The 18,600-nt window shown below is 52.8% G+C and overlaps 1 protein-coding gene and 3 long non-coding RNA genes across 5 annotated transcripts in view; all 4 read right to left on the bottom strand.

Annotated features, from left to right (window-relative positions):
- Positions 1 to 8: 8 nt before the first annotated feature.
- Positions 9 to 1,174, bottom strand: LOC146442591 (uncharacterized). Its single transcript, XR_014850297.1, has 3 exons — positions 968 to 1,174; positions 476 to 678; positions 9 to 297 (listed from the first exon to the last, which is right to left on the bottom strand). It is a non-coding gene; the product is annotated as an uncharacterized LOC146442591 (long non-coding RNA).
- Positions 1,175 to 1,907: 733 nt separating this feature from the next.
- On the bottom strand, positions 1,908 to 2,417 carry LOC146442590 (uncharacterized). The gene is made up of 2 exons (XR_014850296.1): positions 2,102 to 2,417; positions 1,908 to 2,059 (listed from the first exon to the last, which is right to left on the bottom strand). It is a non-coding gene; the product is annotated as an uncharacterized LOC146442590 (long non-coding RNA).
- A 3,758-nt stretch (positions 2,418 to 6,175) lies between these two features.
- Positions 6,176 to 7,911, bottom strand: LOC146442589 (uncharacterized). Its single transcript, XR_014850295.1, has 4 exons — positions 7,819 to 7,911; positions 7,435 to 7,633; positions 7,311 to 7,403; positions 6,176 to 7,082 (listed from the first exon to the last, which is right to left on the bottom strand). It is a non-coding gene; the product is annotated as an uncharacterized LOC146442589 (long non-coding RNA).
- Positions 7,912 to 10,322: 2,411 nt separating this feature from the next.
- The window catches only part of LOC146442588 (rho GTPase-activating protein 39-like), a 100,190-nt gene continuing 91,912 nt past the window's right edge, over positions 10,323 to 18,600 (bottom strand). For both annotated transcript variants that reach the window (XM_085053739.1, XM_085053740.1), the window contains 5 exons: positions 14,816 to 14,889; positions 13,396 to 13,595; positions 12,764 to 12,855; positions 12,506 to 12,675; positions 10,323 to 10,858 (listed from right to left, as the gene is read on the bottom strand). In XM_085053739.1, coding sequence (XP_084909865.1) covers positions 10,664 to 10,858; positions 12,506 to 12,675; positions 12,764 to 12,855; positions 13,396 to 13,595; positions 14,816 to 14,889 — 731 coding nt within the window. In that variant the 3' untranslated portion in view covers positions 10,323 to 10,663. The remainder of the gene's footprint in view (positions 10,859 to 12,505; positions 12,676 to 12,763; positions 12,856 to 13,395; positions 13,596 to 14,815; positions 14,890 to 18,600) is intronic.

Here is an 18,600-nt window from a genome sequence, read left to right as displayed (position 1 = left end):
TTGTGGAAAAATGGGGGTTGAACAACCCTAAAATGGCTTCAGCCAGTTAGAGAGGCACCAAAATCAGTTTAGGGTTCACCCAAACCAGTCCAGGGATCCCAAACCTGCCCAGGGATCTCTCAAACCAGTTCAGGGATCCCCCAAATCCTTTAAACCCCTCAGGAACACTCCACAGAACCCCCAAACCGGTCCAGGGACCCCAAACCCTCTCAAATCAATCCAGGGATTCCCCAAACCAGTCCAGGGACCCCAAACCTGCCCAGGGATCCTCCAAACCCTCTCAAACCAATCCAGGGACTCCCCCAAATCCTCTCAAACCCCTCAAGCACACCCCAGAGAACCCCAAGACCATCCCAAACTAGTCCAGGCACCCCAAAACCTGCCCAGGGATTCCCCAAACCAGTCCAGGGATCTCTCAAACCAATCCAGGGATCCCCCAAACCCTCTCAAACTGATCCAGGGACTCCCCCAAAACCTTCAAACCCTTCAGGGACACCCCAAACCAATCCAGGGACCCCAAAACCTGCCCAGGGATCTCTCAAACCAATCCAGGGACTCCCCCAAACCCTTCAAACCCCTCAGGGACACCCCAAAACCAGTTCAGGGATTCCCCAAACCAATCCAGGGACCCCAAACCTGCCCAGGGATCCTCCAAACCCTCTCAAACCAATCCAGGGACTCCCCCAAACTCTTCAAACCCCTCAGGGACACCCCAAACCAGTCCAGAGACCCCAAAACCTGCTCAGGGATCCCCCAAACCTGCCCAGGGATTCCCCAAACCCTCTCAAACCAATCCAGGACTCCCCCAAATCCTCTCAAACCCCTCAAGCACACCCCAGAGAACCCCAAGACCATCCCAAAACAGTCCAGGCACCCCAAAACCTGCCCAGGGATTCCCCAAACCAGTCCAGGGATCTCTCAAACCAATCCAGGGATCCCCCAAACCCTCCCAAACTGATCCAGGGACTCCCCCAAATCCTTCAAACCCTTCAGGGACACCCCAAACCAGATCAGAGAACCCCAAACCAATCCAGGGACCCCAAAACCTGCCCAGGGATCTCTCAAACCAATCCAGGGACTCCCCCAAATCCTTCAAACCCCTCAAGGACACCCCAAACCAGTCCAGAGACCCCAAAACCTGCTCAGGGATCCCCCAAGCCTGCCCAGGGATTCCCCAAACCCTCTCAAACCAATCCAAGGACTCCCCCAAACCCTTCAAACCCCTCAGGGACTCCCCAAAACCAGTTCAGGGATTCCCCAAACCAGTCCAGAGATCCCAAAACCTGCTCAGGGTTCCCCCAAACCTCTCAAACCGATCCAGGGACCCCAAACCCCTCAAGGACATCCCAAAACCAGTTCAGGGATCCCCCAAACCCTCTCAAACCAATCCAGGGACCCCAAACCCCTTTAAGGACATCCCCAAACCAGCCCAGAGAACCCCAAGACCACCCCAAACCAGCCCAGGGACCCCAAAACCTGTCCAGAAAACCCCCCAAACCAATCCAGGGAATCCCAAATCACCCCAAATCATGCCCTTAATGAATTTTTATTTCTATTTTTCATATATCTGTATTTTTGGCGTGCAGCCTCCAGATAAAATGATAAAAACTTCTGTTCTCAGTATTTTAGACAAAACAATTCCTCCCAGCTGGGAAATCCAAGGACACTCTGCTGCCTCAAAACCCCAAAAAAATACATAAATAGCAGTGGAATGGGAGTGGCTGAGAGGGTGATGTGATAATGGAGATAATTATTTTTTTTATTATTTAATTAATGAAATGTTAATAATTTATCAAATGATAATATTTGATAAAATAGATAAATTGAGAAAATGAAAAATTCGTGATTTGTGGGTCATTTGGGGTGGAGAGTCTTGGGTAAGTTGTTTGCCCTAGATGTATCTAAAGGCCTTAAATAAATTATTTTGGGGTTTATTATTCTAATTTTGTCAGGATTTCTGTTTTAGACATCATTGGAGCGACCCCAAAATGGCTCCAGCCACCTAGAGACACCCAAAAGCAGAGCAGGGACCCCAAAACCTGCCTGGTGACCCCAAAACCTGCCTAGAGACCCCCCAAAACCAATCCAGGGACCCCAAAACCTGCCTAGGGACCCCAAAACCCAATCCAGGGACATCCCAAAACCTGTCCAGGGACATCCCAGATCAACCCAGGGACCCCAAAACATGCCTAGAGACCCCCGAAAACCAATCCAGGGACCCCAAAAACTGCCTAGGGACCCCCTAAAACACTCCCGGGACCCCAAAAACCAATCCAGGGACCCCAAAACCCAATCCAGGGACATCCCAGATCAACCCAGGGACCCCAAAACATGCCTAGAGACCTCCCAAAACCAATCCAGGGACCCCCCAAAACCTGCCTAGAAACCCCAAACCCAGTCCTGGGACCCCAAAACCAGTCCAGGGGCATCCTAGATCAGCCCAGGGACCCCAAAAGGTACCTAGGGACTTCCCAAAACCAATCCAGGGACCCCAAAACGTGCCTAGGGACCACCCAAAACCAGTCCAGGGACGCCAAAACCTGCCTAGAGACCCCAAAACCCAATCCAGGGACCCCCTAAACCCCTCCAGGAGCCTCCCAGACCAACCCAGGGACCCCAAAACCTCTTAGGGACACCCCAAAGCAGCCCAGGGGTCACCCCCAATAATCCCAAACCAATCCAGGGACCTCCCAGATCCCCCAGTCCCACCCAGAGACCCCCAAAGTCCCCAAAACGAGCCCGGGGACCCCCAAACCAGTCCCGAGAACCCCCAAAACTAGTCCAGAGACCCCCAAAGCAGTTCGGGAACCCCCAAAATCTCCCCAAAGCCTCTCCTCCCATAGGGCATCACCAGGGATCCCCCTAAACCAGCTCAGGGACCTCTCCAAACTCAGGATCCCCCCAAATTTAGCCTCTCCCCACCTCAGCACCCCCCAAAAAACCCAGACCCCCCCAAATCACCTCACGGAGCACCGAGCCAGGCCCGGCCCACCCACAGCATCCAGCGCAGCCTTCCCAACCCCTCCCCGACCCCCATAAACCCACCTAAAGAAAACCCCCAGACCCCTTGAACCCCTCAGGGTGTCCCCGATGTCGCGAAGCCCCCCAGGGACACCCCGAAACCCCCAAAGCGGGGCCGCCGCCCCCCCCAACATGGCGTCGCCCACTCACCGCCTGCCCGCAGCTCCGCCTGCCGCTGCCCGGGAGGAAGCTCCGCCTCCGGCCCTGCGCGCCGCGCCAGCCAATAAATGGCCGCGATCCGCCTTAGGGGCGGGGCTATGCGTTTTTATTGGTTGTTTTAGCTGTCTGTCAAAAGTCGCCCTCGCTTCTCATTGGTCGTGGCGGTGTGGGCGGGCTCTTTGCCCTACTGTCGCGTTCATTGGCTAGTTTTGCTGTCAATCATTCAGATCTGGCTTCCCATTGGCTGGCGAGCGGTAAGGGCGGGAAGTTCGCTCTGAGGCGATCCCGCGGCCATGGAGGGGCGGTGGAGCTTCGAGCTGCTATCGCTCTCATTGGCTCGTTTTGCTGTCAATCATTCAGCTCTGGCTTCCCATTGGCTAGCTGGCGAGTGTTAAGGGCGGGAAGTTCGCTCTGAGGCGGTCTCGCGGCCTTTTAGAGGCGGTGGGCGCTTGGGTGCTATCGCTCTCATTGGCTAGTTTTGCTGTCAATCACTCATCCCTGCCTTCCCATTGGCTGGCGGGCGGTAAGGGCGGGAGGTTCGCTCTGAGGCGATCCCGATCGCTATCCCATGGAGGGGCGGTGGGCGCTTCGAGCTGCTATCGCGTTCATTAGCTGGTTTTGCTGTCAATCATTCAGATCTGGCTTCCCATTGGCTGGCTGGCGGTAAGGGCGGGAGGTTCGCTCTGAGGCGATCCCGATCCCGCCGCGGGAGCTTCGAGCTGCTATCGGTTTCATTGGCTACTTTTGCTGTCAATCATTCAGTTCTGGCTTCCCATTGGCTGGCGGGCGGCGAGGGCGGGAAGTTCTCTCCGAGGCGATCCCGATCCCGCCGAGGGCGCTTCGAGCTGCTATCGCGTTCATTGGCTCGTTTTGCTGTCAATCACTAATCCCTGCCTTCCCATTGGCTGGCGAGCGGCAAGGGCGGGAAGTTCGCTCTGAGGCGATCCCGCGGCCGTGGAGAAGCAGCGGGCGCTTCGGCCGTTCCTGAAAAAAACGCTGCGAAGCGAAATTCCTGCGGGAATTCGAAATTCCTGTGGGGAAACGGCGGCGGGAAATCCAGCCAGGTCCTCCTACGGCGGTTTCCAGGGGAATTTGGGGTGGAAAACGGAGCGTGAGGGACATGCCGGGAATGGGTTGGCTGTGGGAGAGGTCTTGGGGTGGTGTGAGGGGATCCTGGGATGGGGAGGCTTTTCAAGGGGCTCTGGGATGTTTTGGGGGTCTGTGGGATGGTTTGGGGCTCTGGGGAGGTCTCTGGGATGGTTTTGGGGTCTTTGGGGTCTTTGGGATGTTTTGGGGGTCTGTGGGATGGTTTGGGGCTCTGGGAAGGTCTGTGGGATGGTTTTAGGGCTCTGGGAAGGTCTGTGGGATGGTTTTGGGGCTCTGGGGGGCTTTGTAGGATGGTTTTGGGGCTCTGGGGGGGTTTGTAGGATGGTTTTGGGGCTCTGGGGAGGTCTGTGCGATGGTTTTGGGTTCTGTGGGATGGTTTTGGGGTCTGGGGGGATCTGTAGAATGGTTTTGGGGGTCTGTGGGGTCTGTGGGATGTTTTGGGGCTCTGGGAAGGTCTCTGGGATGGTTTTGGGGTTTAGGGGAGTTCTGTGGGATGGTTTTGGGGCTCTGGGAAGGTCTGTGGGATGGTTTTGGGGCTCTGGGGGGCTTTGTAGGATGGTTTTGGGGCTCTGGGAAGGTCTGTGGGATGGTTTTGGGGCTCTTGGAGTCGCCTGAGGGGGTTTAGGGGGATTTAGGAGGAATTAGAGGAGGCTTTGGGATCTCTGGGATTGGAGTGATTTGAGGGTTTCCCCTATAGATATCCTCCTACACATCGCCCCATATTCCCCCCACTGCCTCACTCATCGCGGTAATAAAACCACTCGCGGCTTCTGGGGTTAAAAAATCGCGACAGTGACCTCACCGGGTCACCCTCTATCGCGACAGGCGACACCGGAAGTGTTGGCAGGGGGACAGGAATGCGCGGGCACCGCCCGGGGAGGGTGCGGCGGGGAAATGGCTCCGGGCGGAACCGGAACCGGCGGGGAGGGGAAACGGCCCTGGGGACACTTGGGGACACTTGGGGACACCCAGAATGCTCAGCGGCACCGCTGGGACATTGCCGTAGGGAGAGGCAGAGCTCCTATGGAAACTGCTGTAGAGCTCAGGGGGTGTTCCTATAGCCCCCGGATTGTGGGGTGAGGCCAGTGTTCCCTATAACTGCTGCTGTCCCAAATTCCCAGTTCCCACCCCAAATTCCCATCTCCCATCCCACATCCCACATTCCCATTCCAAATTCCCAATTCCCATCCCACATTTGCATCCCAAATTCCCATCCCACATTTGCATCCCAAATTCCCATCCCACATTCCCACATTCGCATCCCAAATTCCCATCCCACATTCCCAGTTCCCATCCCAAATTCCCAGTTCCCATCCCACATTCCCATCCCCCATTCTCATCCCAAATTCCCGATTCCCATCCCAAATTCCTGGTTCCCATCCCAAATTCCCAGTTCCCATCCCACATTCCCATCCCACAGTCCCATCCCAAATTCCCGATTCCCATCCCAAATTCCTGGTTCCCATCCCAAATTCCCAGCTCCCATCCCACATTCCCTGTTCCCATCCCACATTCCCATTCCCATCCCACATTCCCAAATTCCCATTCCAAATTCCCAGTTCCCATCCCACATTCCCATCCCAAATTCCCATCCCACATTCCCATTCTCATCCCAAATTCCCACAGTCCCAGTTCCCACATTCCCCATTCTCATCCCAAATTCCCACAGTCCCAGTTCCCACATTCCCCGTTCCCCCCCCAAATTCCCATTCCCATCCCAAATTCCCAAATTCCCATCCCACATTCCCATCCCACATTCCCATTCTCATCCCAAATTCCCACAGTCCCAGTTCCCATATTCCCCGTTCCCCCCCCAAATTCCCATTTCCATCCCAAATTCCCATCCCACGTTCCCATTTCCCAAATTCCCAAGTTCTCAGGCTCCATCCCACTTTCCGTTCGGAGCTTTATTCACACGCGGGGGAGCCGCAGCCCCCCAAATACACAGCTCGGTGGTCCCTCGGGGGACCCCAAAATCCAACCCCCCGCTCGGGGGGGACGAGGAGAATTCCCGAGGGAATTCCCGAGGGGCAAATCCTGGGAAAATCCTCGGGGAGGGAGGGGCGGGTCCGTCCCTTTAATTCGGAGTTTTTCCCATCGTTTATTTTTTTAATAATAAATAAAAACTTAAAAAAATCAAAACAAAAAAAAATCCCATAAAACCAAACCGCCGGAAAAGGATGGAGGGGAAAGGAAACGACTTAAAAATGATTGAAAAATGAATCGATCCATCCCCAAAATTAATCCATTCGTTCATTAATTAAAAATTAATTAGGGGGACGCGGAGGAAAAGGGGGGATCCCCCCCACCCCTGGCAGTGAGCCGAGCTGGGAGGTAGTGCTGGGTCATCTCCTCCCTCCACCCCAAGTTTGGGGACCTTGGGGACATCCCAGGACCTTGGGGACATCCCCCACCCATGGGACCTCCTCCCCATTTTGGGGATTAATTAATTAAATCTGGGGGTGTCTAATTAATAATTGTCTCTGTAGATGTCCATCACCTCTCCTGGGTTCCCCCCTGGGTGGAGCCAAAGGCACTTGGGGGGAGTTGGGGACAGTCTGGGGGACCCTTTGGCTCCTGGGTGGGGTGGGGACAGCGAGGTGGGAGCTGGAGGAGATTTGGGGTCACCAAGGCGGGACCTGGAGGAGGTTGTGGGGCACCAAGGTGGATCCAGGAGGAGATCTGGGGTCACCAAGATGGGACCTGGAGGAGGTTGTGGGGCACCAAGGTGGGACCTGGAGATTTGGGGTCCCAGGGTGGGAGCTGGAGGAGATTGGAGGCCACCAAGGTGGGACCTGGAGGAGATTTGGGAGCACCAGGGTGGATCCAGGTGGAGATTTGGGGTCCCAAGGTGGGACCTGGAGGACCTGGAGAAGATGGGTGCCGCCAAGGTGGAACCTGGAGGAGATTTGGGGTCACCAAGGTGGAACCTGAAGGAGATTTGGGGTCCCAAGGTGGGTCCTGGATGAGAATGGGAGCACCAAGGTGGGACCTGCAGAAGATTTGAGGTCCCAAGGTGGGACCTGGTGGAGAATGGGAGCACCAAGGTGGACCCTGGTGGAAATTTGGGGGCACCAAGGTGGGTCCTAGAAGAAGTGGGGACACCAAGGTGGGACCTGGAGAAGATCTGGGGTCCCAAGGTGGGACCTGGAGAAGATTTGGGAGCACCAAGGTGGATCCAGGTGGAGATTTGGGGTCCCAAGGTGGGTCCTGGAGGACCTGGAGAAGATGGGTGTCACCAAGGTGGGACCTGGAGGAGATTTGGGGTCCCAAGGTGGATCCAGGTGGAGATTGGAGGCCACCAAGGTGGGACCTGGAAGAGACTGGGTGGGCACCAAAGTAGGTCCTGAAGGTTGGGGGGCACCAAGGTGGGACCTGCAGAAGATTTGAGTTCCCAAGTTTGGTCCTGGTGGAGATTGGAGGCCACCAAGGTGGGACCTGGTGGAGAATGGGAGCACCAAGGTGGGCCCTGGTGGAAATTTGGGGGCACCTAGGTGGGTCCTAGAAGAATTGGGGACACCAAGGTGGGACCTGGAGAAGATTTGGGGTCCCAAGGTGGATCCAGGTGGAGATTTCGGGCACCGGTGTGGGTCCTGGAGGACCTGGAGAAGATGAGTGCCACCAAGGTGAAACCCAGTGGAGATTTGGGGCCACCAAGGTGGGACCTGGAGGAGATTTGGGGTCCCAATGTGGATCCAGGTGGAGATTTCGGGCACCAGTGTGGGTCCTGGAGGACCTGGAGAAGATGAGTGCCACCAAGGTGGGTCCCAGTAGAGATTTGGGGGCACCAAGGTAGGTCCTGGAGGAGGTTGGGGACACCAAAGTGGGACCTGGAGAACAACGGGAGCACCAAGGTAGGTCCTGGTGGACATTGGAGGACACCAAGATAGGACCTGAAGGAGATCAGGGGACACCAAGGTGGATCCTGGAGGACTCTGGGGACACCGAGGTGGGCAGGCCAGAAGACAGGTGCCCAGGTGGGTCCTGGAGGACACTGGGTGGCACCAAGGTGGGACCTGGAGCAGGTGATGGTGCCCAGGTGGGTCGGGCAACATCTGGAGGTGACTGGGGAGCACCAAGGTGGGTCCAGTAGGGTCAAGCAGGGATGATGGACACCAAGGTGGGTCCAGCAGGAGCAAGAGGAGGTGATGGACACCAGGAGGGACTGGACAGAAGCAGAGGATGATGGGTACCAAGGTGGTCCAGGAGGAGAAGCAGCAGCAGATGATGGACACCGAGATGTGTCCAGCAGGGTCAAGCAGAGCTGGCCTGGATGGGTGGTGGAGGACCAGGAGGAGGTGGTGGAGGCCAAGGTGGGTCCGGGAGGAGATTGGGGGCATCAGGTGGGGTTGGACAGGAGCTGGAAGATGGGAGGGACACCAAAACAGGTCCAGGAGAAGCTTGGAAAGCCAAGATGGGTCCAGGAGGACCACGAGGAGATGATGGACATCAGGATGGGTTCAGGAGAACCAGGAGGAGATGATGGACACCAGGATGGGTCCTGTAGGATCAGGAGGAAGTGATGGATCCCAAGATGGGTCCAGGAGGACCAGGAGGAGATGATGGACACCAAGGTCGTTTCAGGAGAACCAGGAGGAGATGATGGACACCAGGATGGGTTCAGGAGAACCAGGAGGAGATGGTGAACCCCAGGATGGGTTCAGGAGTTGCAGATGGGCACCAAGATATATCCAGGAGGACCAGGAGGAGATGATGGTCACCAAGATGGGTCCAGGAATTGATGATGGGCTCCAAGATGGGTCCAGGAGAACCACGAGCAGGACAGGTCCTGGTGGTGCCAACGGCCACAGGACAGGATGGACACTGTGACCTGTGGGGACACCATCCTGCCCACCCAGCTCCTCCAGCACCCCAGGGTGGACAATCGGCCACAGGGTCACGACAAAGGTCCTACGAGGAACCCCCTGAGCTGGAAAATGGGGAATCACCACATGGTGACCTCAGAGAACCCAAAACCACCTTGAGAGGAAGATCCCACCCTGCGCTCTCTTGGTGTCCCACGTTCTCCAGATGAACTTCTCCCACCGCCCCAGAGGTGGCTCCTGCCCCACGGCTCTGCTCCACCCACATTCCCAACCCCACGGAGACCCCATGGATTCCTCCATCCTTCAGCAATGTCCTCGTGACTCGTGACCTCCATGGATGGAGTTCTCCACGTCCAGGCAGGAGGTCCCTGGGCTGGTTTGGGGGGTCCCTGGGATGGTTTGGGGTTCTCGGGGGTCACCTGAGGGGGTTTAGGGGGACTGGGGGGCTTGGAGGAGGCTTGGGGGGTCCCTGGGATGGGAGTGGCTGTTTTGGGGTTTCCCCTATAGATATTCTCCTGTAGATCACCCCATATACATCCCCCCGCCTCGCTCATCCCAGTTATAAAAACACTCGCGGATTTTGGGGTCCTGGCCAAATCGTGACCGGTGACCCCACCGGGCCACCCCCTGTCGTGACAGGTGACAGCGGCCAAATCGGGACCAGTGACCCCACCGGGCCACCCCCTATGGCGACAGGTGACAGTGGCCAAATCGTGACCGGTGACCCCACTGGGCCACCCCCTGTCGCGACAGGTGACAGTGGCCAAATCGCAACAGCAACCGGTGACCCCACCAGGCCACCCCCTGTCGCGACAGGTGACAGCGGCCAAATCGTGACAGTGACCGGTGACCCCACCAGGCCATCCCCTATGGCGACAGGTGACAGTGGCCAAATCACGACAGTGACCGGTGACCCCACCAGGCCACCCCCTGTCGCGACAGGTGACAGCGGCCAAATCGTGACTGGTGACCCCACCGGGCCACCCCCTATGGCGACAGGTGACAGCGGCCAAATTGTGACAGTGACTGGTGACCCCACCGAGCTGTCCCCTATCGTGACAGTGACCGGTGACCCCAACGGGCCACCCCCTATGGCGACAGGTGACAGCGGCCAAATCGCAACAGTGACCGGTGACCCCACCGGGCCACCCCCTATGGCGACAGTGACCAGTGACCCCACCAGGCCACCCCCTATCGCGACAGGTGACCAGTGACCCCACCGGGCCACCCCCTGTCGCGACAGGTGACAGTGGCCAAATCGTGACAGTGACTGGTGACCCCACCGGGCCACCCCCTATCGCGACAGGTGACGGCGGCCAGAAGTGGCGGCCTGGGGGACCGGAATGCGCGGACACCTCCTCGGGATGGAACCGGCAGTGAGGGGGGGAACGGCCCCAGGGACAGCCTGGGGACACTTGGGGACACCCAGAATCCTCAGCGCCACACCCCTGGGACATCGCCACCGTCGCTCGCCGCCCTCGGTCCGGCCGGCGCTCCTCGGCGGGGACGGAGGGGCTGGTGGCGGGGAGGGGACAACACGGTGGCGGCCGCTATAGGACGCCCTCCATGAAGCTGGTGTCCAGGTGCTGGATGAGCACCCGGATGAAGGACATCTCCTTGCGGGTGTTCTCGAAGATGATCCGCGGGTCGTCCGATTGGCAGCGCAGGCAGTTGGGCGCCATCACCATGGCCAGGTTATTGACGTCCATCTTGGTGACGGCCACGTTGGCCGGCTGCACGAAGACCTACGGGGAGGGAGGAGGGAGATGGAGGTGATGGGGTTGGTGGGAGATGGGTGGAGGAACCGTGTGGAGCTCCTGGTTCTTGGTGGAGATGGGGGTCACCCCTCGGTGAAGTTGGAGAACCCAAAACCACCTCGAGAGAAGGAACCAGGAGAGTCATCCAAGGGCATGAACTCATGGGGTGGGTGGAGGTGATGGGGTTGGTGGGAGATGGGTGGAGGGACCACATGGACCTGCTGGTTCTTGAGATGAGGGGTCACCATGTGGGTAACACCTACAGCAACCTGGAGAACCCAAAACCACCTCAACTTCACCCATCAAATCATGGGGTGAATGGAGGAAGATGGAGGTGATGGGGTTGGTGGGAGATGGGTGGAGGAACCGTGTGGAGCTCCTGGTTCTTGAGGGATCACCATGTGGGTGATGCTCAGAGCAATTTGGGGAACCCAAAACCACCTCAGGAGAAGGAACCAGGAAGGTCATCAAATCATGGGATGAAAGGAGGAAGATGGAGGTGATGGGGTTGGTGGGAGATGGGTGGAGGGAACATCTGGAACTCCTGGTTCTTGAGGGAGATATGGGGTTACCATGTGATGACCTTGGAGAACCCAAAACCACCTTGAGAGAAGGAACTGGGAGAGTCATCCAAGGGCATGAACTCATGGGGTGGAAGGAGGACATGATGGGATTGGAGGGAGATGGGTGGAAGGACCACATGGACCTCCTGGTTCTTGAGATGAGGGGTCACCATGTGGGTAACACCTACAGCAACCTGGAGAACCCAAAACCACCTCAGGAGAAGGAACCAGGAGGGTCATCAAATCATGGGGTGAATGGAGGAAGATGGAGGTGATGGCGTTGGTGGGAGATGGGTGGAGGGACCAGGTGGAACTCCTGGTTCTTGGGGGAGATGGGGGTCACCACTTGGTGAAGTTGGAGAACCCAAAACTACCTCAAGAGAAGGAATCAGGAAGGTCACCAGAGGCATGAACTCATGGGGTGGAAGGAAGAAGATGGAGGTGATAGGATTGGTAGGAGATGGGTGGAAGGACCACGTGGAACTCCTGGTTCTTGGGTGAGATGGGGATCACTATGTGGTGACCTTAGAGAACCCAAAACCACCTCAAGAGAAGGAACCAGGAGGGTCATCAGGAGGTCATGAACACCTGGGGTAGGTGCAGATGATGGGATTGGATGAGATAAATGGAAGGACCATGTGGAACTCCTGGTTCTTGGGTGAGATGGGGGGTCACCATGCGGTGACCTTGGAGAACCCAAAACCACCTCGAGAGAAGGAACCAGGAGGGTCATCAGGAGGTCATGAACACCTGGGGCAAGTGCAGATGATGGGATTGGATGAGATGGGTGGAAGGACCACATGGAACTCCTGCTTCTTGGGTGAGATGGGGGTCACCATGTGGTCACCTTGGAGAACCCAAAACCACCTCAAGAGCCTGAGCCAAGCCAGGAGGTCCCACAAGGCGACACCAACACCTCGGGTGGGATTGGTAGGAGATGGTTGGAAGCACCACGTGGACCTCCCACTTCCTGGTCACCACATGGAGACCTTGGAAAACCCAAACCCCCCTGAGGAGAAGCCACTCAGCCTGGTGGCCACCCGAAGGGGACATGGGTGGCTCCTGGTCCTACCTGGAGAAAGCGGATGAGGTAGCACAGCACCATCTTGTTGATCCTGGGCAGGGAGTGGACGACGGCGATGGCGGCCTCGGGGTTCTCGTAGTGGGTGATGCACTGCTCGTAGAACTCGTGAGGGATCAGCGGCTCCTCCAGCTCCCGGTACCAGAGCTTCAGCAGCGACGCTGGAGGAGATGAGGAAGAGCAGGAGATGTGAGACCTTCGGGGTGGAGGACCTGGTTTTGCACCCCAAACGTCCCCCCAAGGTCCTACCGGGAACGTGGGGGTCCTCCAAGCCGGTGGGGATCTTCCACTGGTCCACCTGCAGCTTGAGGGCATTGACCTCGTCGATGTCACCGGGGACCCTGTGGGGAGAAGTGGCCGAGTGACCTCTTTGGGTGCTCCAGGAGAGCAAGGAGGGGACATCAGCTGGGCGTGGAGCCATTTTGGGAGGTGATTGGTGCCACCAAGACTTTGTCTTGGTGGCCACCGTGGAGGAACCCCCATGGCCTTGGAGCAAGGAGAACCTGGGGGGATCCACTGGATGGTGCCATCAAGACCACCATGAGTCTGGTGGCCACCATAGAGGAACCCCCATGGCCTCAGAGCAAGGAGAAGTTTGGGAGGACCTACTGGATGGTGCCACCATGGAGGAACCCCCATGGCCTCAGAGCAAGGAGAAGTTTGGGGGGGACCGACTGGATGGTGCCATCAAGACTCCGCCATGACTCTGGTGGCCACCATGGAGGAATCCCCATGGCCTCGGAGCAAGGAGAAGCTGGGGAGACCCACCAGAGGAGAAGGACACCCAGAAAGGGGAATTCACCCCATTTTGAGGCGATTCCTCTGAGAAACTCCACATTGCCACCACCGTGGGACGTCCCCATGGCCGTGGGTGGCTTTACCTGAAGATGCCCTCAGTCTGGTCCCCGTTGAGCGCCAGGACCTCCTCGGAGAGCCGGGTCTGCACCCAGGGCAGCTGCCGGTCCGGGTATCGCTCCTTCTGCATGGCGATGATGTCCTGCAGGGAGCTGCCGAACATGGACGGGTTGAAGACGGCGTTCTTGGCGTGGCGGATCTCCTCGATGTTCGGCTTCTTCAGGCCCTGCGGGAGACACCACAGGTCACCGGTGGCCTCTGTGGTGGCCCCGTGGCCAGGGATGGGACCCTAGTCAATCCCACCCCACCCTGCCCCAGGTGAGCTCCATGGGGATGGTGATGGAGCCATGGATCCATGAGGTCTCCATTGCTGAAACGAGGCTGGTGGGTTCCACCATCCGCCATCTTGATTCGGAAGTGGATCCAACCCTATGGAGCTTGGTGGGACCATGGAGGATCTACACCAATGGACTGTGCTGGGAGGAGAAGGAGGCTCAGCCCTGGGAAGCGTCTGGGAAGCTGAACACCAGCGCTGTGCTTCCAGAAGGTCTCCAGAAGTTCCTTAGGCAGTTCCCAGAAGGTGCTCCCTACAAGGTCTCCAGAAAGTTTCCAGAAGGTCTCCAGAAGTTCCTTAGGCAGTTCCCAGAAGGTGCTCCCTGCAAGGTCTCCAGAAAGTTTGCAGAAGGTCTCCAGAAGTTCCTTAGGAGTTCCCAGGTCTTCCCTATGAGGTCTCCACAGAGTTTGCAGAAGGCTCCCAGATCTCCAGAAACTTTGCAGAAGGTCTCCAGAAGTTCCTTAGGAAGTTCCCTGAAGGTCCTCTCTACATCTCAAGAGAGTTTCCAGAAGATCTCCAGAAGATCCCCAGTGAGTCTCCACAATGTCTTCAAAAGCTCCATAGAGGATCCTTTAAAAGTTTCCAGAAGGTCTCCAAAAGGTCTCCAGAAAATTTCCAGAAGGTTCCCAGAAAGTCTCCAAAAGTCTGCAGAAGGTTCTCAGAAAGTTCTCCAGATGTTCCTTAGAAAGTTCCCAGAAGGTCTCTACAAGGTTTTCAGAAGGTCTCCAGAAAGTTTTCAGAAGCTTCCCAGAATGTCTCCAAAAATCTTCAGAAGATTCCCAGAAGTTCTCCAGAAATTTTTCAGAAAGTCTCCAGAAGGTTCTTAAAAGTTCTCCAGAAGGTCCTTAAAAGGTTCGCAGAAGCTCCCTACAAGGTCTTCACAAGTTCTCCAGAAATTTTCCAGAAGATCCCCAGAAGTTCTCCAGAAGATCCCCAGAAGTTCTCCAGAAAATCCCCAACCACTGTGGAGATGCCGCTGGCAGATCCTCACCGCAACCACCACCCTGGCACGACCTCCAGACCTCGTCCCCAATCCCAGCAGCCCCCAGAAGGTCCAGATGGAGGTGACCTCCCTCTCCAGCCCTTCCCATGCCCATCCCCATGTCTGGTACCTTCTTGGCTCCCGTCAGCGCCGCCTTCTGGAGTTTGTTGTAGCAGTACTTGGCGTAAGTGCTGATGGCCACCCCTGCAGGAGAAGACACAGTGGGTGGTGGGATGTTACCTCGGGGTGGTGGGATGTCACCTCCAGGGCCTGGCAGAGGTCCTGTCCCCTCCCTGTCCCCCCCATCCCTGTCACCACCCCTGGAGAATTGGAGGAGGATGAGGTCCCCCTTGGATTCCTCTTTGGATCCTCCTGGTGTCCCCACACCTCACAAGAACCTTGGAGAAACCACATCCTGGTGAAGCCCTGGAGCTCCCTTGGCTCCGTGGTGGCCTCATCCTGAGATATCGTGGCTTTTTTGGGCCACCACTTCCATGGTCACCACCCCCTCATCCCATCCATCTTCTCCAGATCCCACCACTTCCATCCTCATCCCATCACCTCTTCCTGATGTCCTTCAACAAGGAGATGAAGCCTGGGGGACCTGGTGGAACCTTCTGGACCATCCCAGAAAAAGCCTAGGGGACTAGGTGGAACCTTCTGGATTATCCCAACAGCCCAGGGGAACTGGTGGAACCTTCTGGACCATCCCAGAAGAAGACCTGAGGACCTGGTGGCACCTTCTGGACCATCCCAGAAAAAGCCCGGGGGACTAGGTGGAACCTTCTGGACCATCCCAACAACCCTGGGGACCTGGTGGAACCTTCTGGATTATTCCCAGAACTCTGGGGACATGATGGAACCTTCTGGAGAAGACCTGGTGGATGGGTGACCTCTCCCACCCCAAGGGACATTTTTTTGGTCAAAACCAAACTTGGGGCTTTGGGATCTTCTCCTTGTCTCTCCATCCCTGGTGTCGGTTTTTCCAAAGGTTTTTCCCTGATGGATTTTTGGCTCTGGATGGAGATGGGTGGGAGAGGTCTGAAGCCACCCTGATGGAAGGGACTTGTGGGACATCCAACAGCAGGTGTTGGGTGGTGGCCTCAAGTGATGGAATCGTGGAATCCATTCATGAAAGCATGGAATCCTCATGGAATCATGGAGTCCATTCGTGGAATCATGAAGTCCACTCATGGAATCCTGGAATCCATTCATAAAATCGTGGAATCCACTCATGGAATCACGAAGTCCATTCATGAAATCATGATGTCCACTCATGAAATCATGGAATCCACTAATGGAATCATGGAATCCACTCATGAAATCATGGAGTCCACTAATGGAATAATGGAATCATGGAGTCCACTCATGAAATCATGGAATCCACTCATGAAATCATGGAATCTACTAATGGAATCATGGAGTCTACTCATGAAATCATGGAATCCGTTCATGGAATCATGGACTCCACTCATGAAATCATGGACTCTACTCATGGAATCATGGAATCATGAAGTCCACTCATGGAATCATGAAGTCCACTCATGGAATCATGAAGTCCATTCATGAAATCATGGAATCCATTCATGAAATCATGGAATCCACTCATGGAATCATGGAATCCGTTCATGGAATCATGGAATCCACTAATGGAATAATGGAATCCATTCATGAAATCATGGAGTCCACTCATGGAATCATGGAATCCACTCATGAAATCATGGAATCCACTCAATCATGGAATCATGGAATCCACTCAATCATGGAAGCATGGAGTCCACTCACGGAATCATGGAATCATGAAGTCCACTCATGGAATCATGAAGTCCACTCATGAAATCATGGAATCCACTCATGGAATCATGGAATCCACTCATGAAATCACGGAATCCATTCATGAAACCATGGAATCCACTTATGGAATCATGAAGTCCATTCATGAAATAATGGAATCCACTCATGAAATCATGAAGTCCACTCATGGAATCCACTCATGAAATCATGGAGTCCACTCATGCAATCATGGAATCATGGTGTCCACTCATGAAATCATGGAATCTACTCATGGAATCATGGAGTCCATTAATGGAATCATGGAATCCACTCATGGAATCGTGGAATCCACTCATGGAATCGTGGAGTCCACTCATGGAATCATGGAGTCCACTAATGGAATCATAGAATCCACTCATGGAATCCTGGAATCCATTAATGAAATCATGGAATCCACTCATGGAATCATGAAGTCCATTCATGAAATAATGGAATCCACTCATGAAATCATGAAGTCCACTCATGGAATCCACTCATGAAATAATGGAATCCACTCATGGAATCATGGAATCCACTCATGAAATCATAGAATCCACTCATGGAATCGTGCAACGGTTTGGGTGGGAAGGGACCTTTGAGGACCATCTACTCCAACCTCCCAGGAGACCAGGATGGATCTTGGGATGGATCAACAACCCCAAACCCTGCTGGTGTCACCTCCAGAGGTGCCGAGGGTGGATTTGGGTGGGATTTGATCCCAACTTTTCCCTCGTGGATGAAGGACCATCATCGCCCTGGACTTCTGGATGTTCCTCAAGCCCTTCCTGGAGGTTCCTCCTCAAGGATCCATCTGGGAATTCCCACTAAATCCAAATATGGGAATTGGGGTGATCCCATATTTCCCTCAATCCCACTGGATTTGCTGAATTAAATTATTCATGGATGTCATTGAATTAATTATTCAAATTAATAAAATTTTTCGGATTAATGGTAAATTTTTGTATTTATATACGATATTGTGTATATTAAATATAACATTAAACACAATGTTATATTTAATATTATTTAGAGATAAAATTCTATATAACATTATATATCATTAATATAAATATTAATATAAAATTATATTATTATAAATTTATATTATTTTATTATCTTATATATAATATTTTATGCTTATAAAATATTATATTTAAATATACATTATATAATATGTAATAATATAATAATAATAATAATTATATTATGTAATAATATAATATTAAATAAATATTTACATGATATAATATAAAATATTAACATTTAATGATGTTAAAAATATCTATCAAAGGACATATAATATATATTAAGGACTATTTTATATTAATTAATATAAAATGGAATATTTCCAGAAAATATTGATATAATGTTACATCATATAGAATTTAATATTTGTATCTTTAGAACTAATTTACATTATTTAAATAATTGGTAATAGAATATTGGTAATAAATATTGATAAATGTTATAGATTTACCAATAAATCAGATTTATTTATATTATTATATCTATTTATATTTTTATATATGTATAAAAATATATATATAAAAATATTTTTACATATATTTATAAAATATATAATGGAATATTTTATATAGATAAATTTTTGCAAAGTAAGTATATATTATATATTATGCATTATGTATAATTATGTTATGTTTTAGAAGTATATTTAGAAATATTTTATAATATTTTATGTATATCTCCAATAAAGTATTTTAAATATAAAATAAGTTTTAAAAATATTTTAAAATTTTAGAATATTTCAACAATTCCTATATGAATATATATAATAATTATTATACAAATATTTTTATTATGTAATGTATAATAATTATATATTATTATATATATTAATTAATATAATATATTATATTATTATAATTATATTATAACTATTATATTATATACTATTATATTATTACATTATATACATTATATATTATTATGCTATATTATATATTATATTAATGTAATTAAGATTATATATTAATAATTGCATCATTATTACATTACAGTAGTAACATATCTAGCTATAATTGCATATTTATAAATATAATTATAACGTGGTATTTTTATAATTGTAAACATAATATTTTAATA

Source organism: Lichenostomus cassidix, chromosome 2 (assembly GCF_008360975.1).
Source record: "Lichenostomus cassidix isolate B80296 chromosome 2, HeHo_3.0, whole genome shotgun sequence".
In the NCBI taxonomy this organism is placed as follows: domain Eukaryota; kingdom Metazoa; phylum Chordata; class Aves; order Passeriformes; family Meliphagidae; genus Lichenostomus; species Lichenostomus cassidix.
This window is presented reverse-complemented; position numbering and strand designations above follow the sequence as displayed.